Source organism: Phalaenopsis equestris, unplaced genomic scaffold (assembly GCF_001263595.1).
Source record: "Phalaenopsis equestris unplaced genomic scaffold, ASM126359v1 Scaffold234044, whole genome shotgun sequence".
In the NCBI taxonomy this organism is placed as follows: domain Eukaryota; kingdom Viridiplantae; phylum Streptophyta; class Magnoliopsida; order Asparagales; family Orchidaceae; genus Phalaenopsis; species Phalaenopsis equestris.
In genome coordinates, this window is record NW_018251971.1 from 69,111 (window position 1) to 75,110 (window position 6,000).

The 6,000-nt window shown below is 31.1% G+C and overlaps 1 protein-coding gene across 3 annotated transcripts in view; it reads right to left on the bottom strand.

Annotated features, from left to right (window-relative positions):
• LOC110038823 (pre-mRNA-processing protein 40C) overlaps window positions 1-6,000 on the bottom strand; it is a 30,943-nt gene that overhangs the window by 17,149 nt on the left and 7,794 nt on the right. For all 3 annotated transcript variants that reach the window (XM_020743734.1, XM_020743736.1, XM_020743735.1), the window contains one exon: window positions 1,096-1,174. In XM_020743734.1, the coding sequence (XP_020599393.1) occupies window positions 1,096-1,174 (79 nt within the window). The remainder of the gene's footprint in view (window positions 1-1,095; window positions 1,175-6,000) is intronic.

Consider the following 6,000-nt stretch of genomic DNA (forward strand, 5'->3'; position numbering starts at 1 on the left):
GTTAATATTTCATGGTTCGATTCAGCATTTGCAACCATAAATAGGCCACACAAATCCACTTCTCATTAATAAACATAGTCATTAATTCATTGTTTGTAGGTTCTCCATTCTCTCATCAAAGCGTGACTTCTTGATGGCTCCCCTCAACACACACTCTCACTAGCACGTTTACTCATACATTTTCTCATTAATTCCTGTTGTTGATGCCAATAGTCTCATTCACAAGCTTCTTCTCAAAAGTGTTTCTCAAAGTGTTATTTGTATGCTTCACAATGTCCCGCCTTCACATTCTCCTACTAATATTGCCTTCGCCTCTCGATCTCTATCCAGTCTCCCAATCCCATGACTATTAAAGATTTTTAATTACTATTTCAGCACTTCATTATTCATATATTTAACCCTTCTTAATTTTACTTTAAATGGCTAAAAATTATCGTTAATGAATATATCACCATACTTGCAAAAAATTATTAATTAGAGACGAGTAAAGTTCGATTAATTGACACTTGTATATAAATAATGTTTATATATATTATGTAGTTTAAGTCTTTACTCAATGAGTGGTCTAGTTAGAAAAATCATTGTTTCACTTTGAGAGTTGCTGCAAAAAGAGCCCTTGCAAATCACTGATTCTTTTATTCTAGTTTATAAAATTTGTGTATATGCGCAACCACACAAAATTCATGAGACTTCCTGGAATTTAAAAATCAAGGCCACAAGAATGTTGGGCTAGAATCTTGTTGACAATCAAAATGCAATTGCCACAATAAGAAAAAGCCACCTATTAACTGAAGCAATGACCTCAATTACAAGTTAGAAAATAGTCATACCAAAAGAAACGCCCTTTAATAAACTTCACACGGTAAGTTTAACACTTGAAGCTATCTTCAGCATACATAGAAGAATAGTTTATTAAAATTTATCTGCTTTGTGAAATAATTAAGAATAAAATACACTAAACTAGGGCTAGCAAAATTAAACAACAAATTACATTAGTACAGCATCCAAAAGCATCATAATGGGTTAAACCAATCTCCAAGCTTAAGGTGAGTAGTGTAAACTATGAAATCTAAGTGAAAAATAATAAAAACATACCTTGTTCACGGTGTTATAATAGTACTTCTTCAAATCATTTGTCGTGACCAATGACCAGTTAGTGCCAGATAATTTTTCCCTGAATAAATGTTATGCAACAATAAAAAATATTTTAAGAAATAAATAATAAGATGAGAAAATAAAGAATTCTACAAATAAAATAATATACATAATTTTAGTAATTGCAGAAGCCAAGGTAATTGCAGTCCATAAGAAGTATATGATAATTGCCTATTACAGACATTGGATCCCAATCAAAGAAATGATAAACTCAAAAAACATTGAATGGAGCACTAGAGACTAATGAAAGGTTTAATTTCAGATTTTTTAAAGATATTAAGATTTTAGACATATTTATTTTATCAATAAATTTATCTTTAGTATATAAATTGTTTTAGGATTGAAGTTGACATAATAGGATAAGATTTAATTAGAATATCAATCTTATCACTTAACCTCATCTTGAAATATTTCTAATGGAGGTTAAAATGAATTAAATCAAGATATTTCCTTGAACTCCTTTCTCCCAGGGGAATCTGGCAATCTTCTCTCCATTCCCCATTATGGTTCCTCCTTCCTATTTACTCCCTTCTAACTCTGCATCCTGATTACACCATCCCATTGACTCAAATCAAATTATCCTCATCCCAAACCAACATGCACTCCATAAACATCCCAATTTACTCGACTACTTTTTCAAAAACTTAACGAAGCGAGGAGTGGTTAAAAAAAAAACCATTTAGCACCAAAACCAAAACCACATTAGAAATTCTAGTCCCTCCACTAAAAGGAAGCCTCACACTCCAATTGACAAGCACTATTGCTGCAGCGGCTTCAGTACACCTGTACTATAGCAAATGCACACATCCACCTAGTATTAAATTATGAAAACAAATCGTTTCAATGCTATCATTAGCATTGATACCTGATTCCAACAGCAACCTATTTCTTGTGAAAAACTTGAGCCCTTCAATTTGAAACCATTTTTTTGACCTAAAGTTGTTCAACACAACCACTCAAGCCTCATCCCACCAATCGATACAGCACTTTCGGCATTTATATAAATTTTCCCATGAATGGCATTAATTCACAAAGCCTTTTGACATAAAAAGAGGAATATTTAATTTAACTTCATTCGATTATTTTGATGATTTGTTTCATTAATTTTGATAGACTACTATTGATATGGCAGAACTGATTTGGTAGAACATTCTAACTAGGTAAGTATCACAATGATAGTAAGAAAATAAATATTGAGGGTTCAAAAAGAACTTCATACTTAATATGTCAATATATTTGCAAAAATCTACTTCTAAAATTAAATTGGGTGTCAATATTTCTCCAATATGTAGTTCGAGCCATTGCAGTCAATTCATTAAATGTGCATGAAAATTGCTAGAAATTCAAATATACTCTTAGGAAGAAGTGTTTTCTCAATCCTAGCCGCCTAAGAAATTTGGGTTAGGTTTAATTCAATATTTTGTATTTAATAGGATTTAAGATTTTATTTACTTGCTCAGTTAAATTTCATTTATCTTTAGATAATGTCATATTTGAATTTAAATAACTAGAATAAAATTTAGTTTAAATCTAAATTTAAATATTTAATTTTATCTTTTAAACTTATCTTTTATCATTTTCCCATAAATAGGGCAAACCCTTACAGTTGAGGACTATTGAAGGAACTGAATCCAGATATTTTAATAATCTCCACTCTAAGTGTAATCTGATTGTCTTAATTTACCTCATCCCTGTTCTAACCATTCTTTGCTAGCACGTTATTTCACCCTTTTCCCACGAAAAGGGCTAAGTACTGAATTTGAATTATTTCTTTTTTTATATAATACACAAAAACATAGTTAAGAAAATAGAGCTAAAAGTAGCTGGTATAAAAGATGATGAGTAGAAGCCTAGGCCACATCTTATGATTAATAAAGCATGAATAAGCTTAGCAGGATAGTCAACCATTTCAAGAAAGCTATGTAAAGGATTCCTACTAGTCAAGAAATTCATAGTCAACATTAGATCGTGGCTGGGCAAAAACATTCAAAGAATTTATACGAATGAATGCAAACCGACTTGTTCAGGTCAATTTTTAACTAGCAATCTCTCATATTGATCCTTGGAAAATCCATAATCTAAAACTTAATTTAATTTTGAAAAATTTACATATATAGCACCCAATTCCTATGCATTTACTTAACTCACACCCAAACTTCGATTTTTATGGTAAGCGCCCTAACCTAAGTATGAAAAGGTGGATTATACTATTTTTACCATTCATACATAGGAAAAGTTGCTTACCATGTAAAAATTAAAGTTTGGATGTGATATAAGTAAATGCAGAAGAATTGGGTGCTATGTATGTAAATTCCCCTTTAATTTAAGATTATAGCATTCTAGTTACCAAGAAAATATCAAACCTGATAATAAACCCTTAATACAAATGCCCTAAATCATTGATAACTAGTAGACTAAACCCATCTCAATAATGCCCTTCATTATCAAGTTGTTAAATAGTTTTCTTACAAAGAACAGTGCACCATATTTGCCTCTTATAGTTGTTGTCTTCCAAATGCAAATGCGCGGCGATTATATTATCACCATCTCCCACAAAATTAAGATTCTATCATCTTCACAATTCACAAATATATCATCACAATGCACAAAAATATCATTGACATTGTCACATCTTGCTTTCTAAAGTAGCCATTATATAAACATCATTTTCTTCAAATCTTATCATCCATAGCATCAGCATGCCATATCATACGACACCGTATTCAGTTGTAATGAAATTTTCCTTCAAGCCACTCCTATAGCATTGTTTTTGATCCCCATCACCATTGTGTTACGAAGATTAAATCCTAGTAAAGAGCATAAAACAACCAAAATCAATGGAATTCAAACTTTTGATTATAAGCAGAGTAATTCACTTTTATCTAATTATATTTTATTTGTAAGTTTCTAGCTTTCCTAAAATTTATTCAATATTAATTCACTGTCCAAGAAAACCTATGTTTTGGCCATTAATTTCAAGGGTTCTTACATTAATTAGGAAACATATGTGGTCATCTAAGTGCATGTGAATTTTTTCACTAATTTGCCTTTGAGCATCATTTTTTTTTAAATTTAGTATGGCTTATTTTGCTTAAAGAATTAATTTATGAATAACTTCATTGTTCACTTATATTATTTAGTTATTTAATATGCAATTCTTCTGTTACATTTAATGCAATGTTTGGACACTTCCAAAATATCTGGTCAATGACTTGCTTAGAATGCAAAATTTCATATCCATTAATTACTAATCCTTCAACAAGTAAGCATAACTTCCTGTCTCACAGTAGTTGGAACTAAATTGGTATCTAACTTGTATATCTTTTTATTGTTAATATTTGATTTAGCATGTCATAAATATTATGATTTTTTCACTTAGGCGAAGTTTCTGAACAATTATATAACTTCTAGTGTTTTCATTATATTAAATTTTAGAGAAAAGCTATCCTGCCTAACTTATAACTAAAAAATAAAAGTTGCTCTAAGAGATATTTTGAAAGAAAACGAACAAAAGAAAACTTAATGCCCACATCAAACTGAGCACTGCACCCATTCCTTATTCTGCCAAGCATATCAACTGATCAAAATTTCCTTTGGGCTATCATTTGTGTAGTGCAGCATTAATGATTAAAATCTATATCAATTGCTAGATATACTTCAATTAACTAAAGCACAAATTTTATCAATGCAATTGTGCTTAAAATTTATAAATCCCATTCAACTTTGCATGTTCCTAATACGCTTCATATGTGAACATAGCCAAATGTGGAGCAAGGTGCCTTTAAGATCTTCATCTTAGACTACGTTATGTTAACCAAACAACATAGCTAAAAAAATTAATTTATAAATAATCTAAAAAGAATTAAAGGTCATCGCAAACAAGAAGTTCCTACATACGCTGACTACACAACTTTGAAATCAGTACCAGAGTTCATATATTTACAATTATTGCTAAGAACAAAACAAAACCATTCATAATTCTTATACAAGAGCATCATAAAACTCAAAACTAACATGATTAAACTCCCACATAGCACACATCATGCCGACACCAACTAGCAAAGCCACTAGAATAGCATCAAGCGAGAAACCAAGCGCTAAAAATATATATATCAAATCAGCCCAATCAAATTACAATTGAACAAGAAATTCAAATATGAGACCATTAAAAGCATTGGCACTCCACAGTCATGCCTGATACTCATCGCTTAAATAAAGAACAAGGTATTAAAGGCAAAAATAGTATTGAATAACAATAAGTTCCCTTTACACTACATCTTCCTAAAATTTACTCTTGTTGTAAAACTTCCTCAATCCGCAAAGGAAAAAATAACTAAAATATTAACACAAAACAAAAGAAAATAAATCCATACAACAACAACAACAACAACAAAGCCTTAATCCCACTACTTGGGGTCGGCTACATGAATCCTTTTCCTCCATTGCGTCCTATTTAATGTCATATTTTCATTTAGTTCTAGTAAATTAAGATAATTTTTAATACAATAAGCCCAAGTCTTCCTAGGTCTACCTCTGTCGTTCTTAACACGTCGAATTTAAAACATCTACTCTCCTAATCGGATCATCTAATGGTCGACGTTTAATAAGACCAAACCATCTAAGGCGACTTTCTCTAATTTTGTCTGTCACAGGAGCTACACCAACCCTATCACGAATATATTCATTCCGCATTTTGTCTCTAAGTGTAAAGCCACTCATCCACCTAATCATTCTCATCTCGGCAACACTTAACTTATTATTATGCTTCTCTTTTAAAGGCCAACATTCAGCGCCATAGAGCATTGCAGGTCTCACCACCGTCTTATAAAATTTTCCTTTCAATCT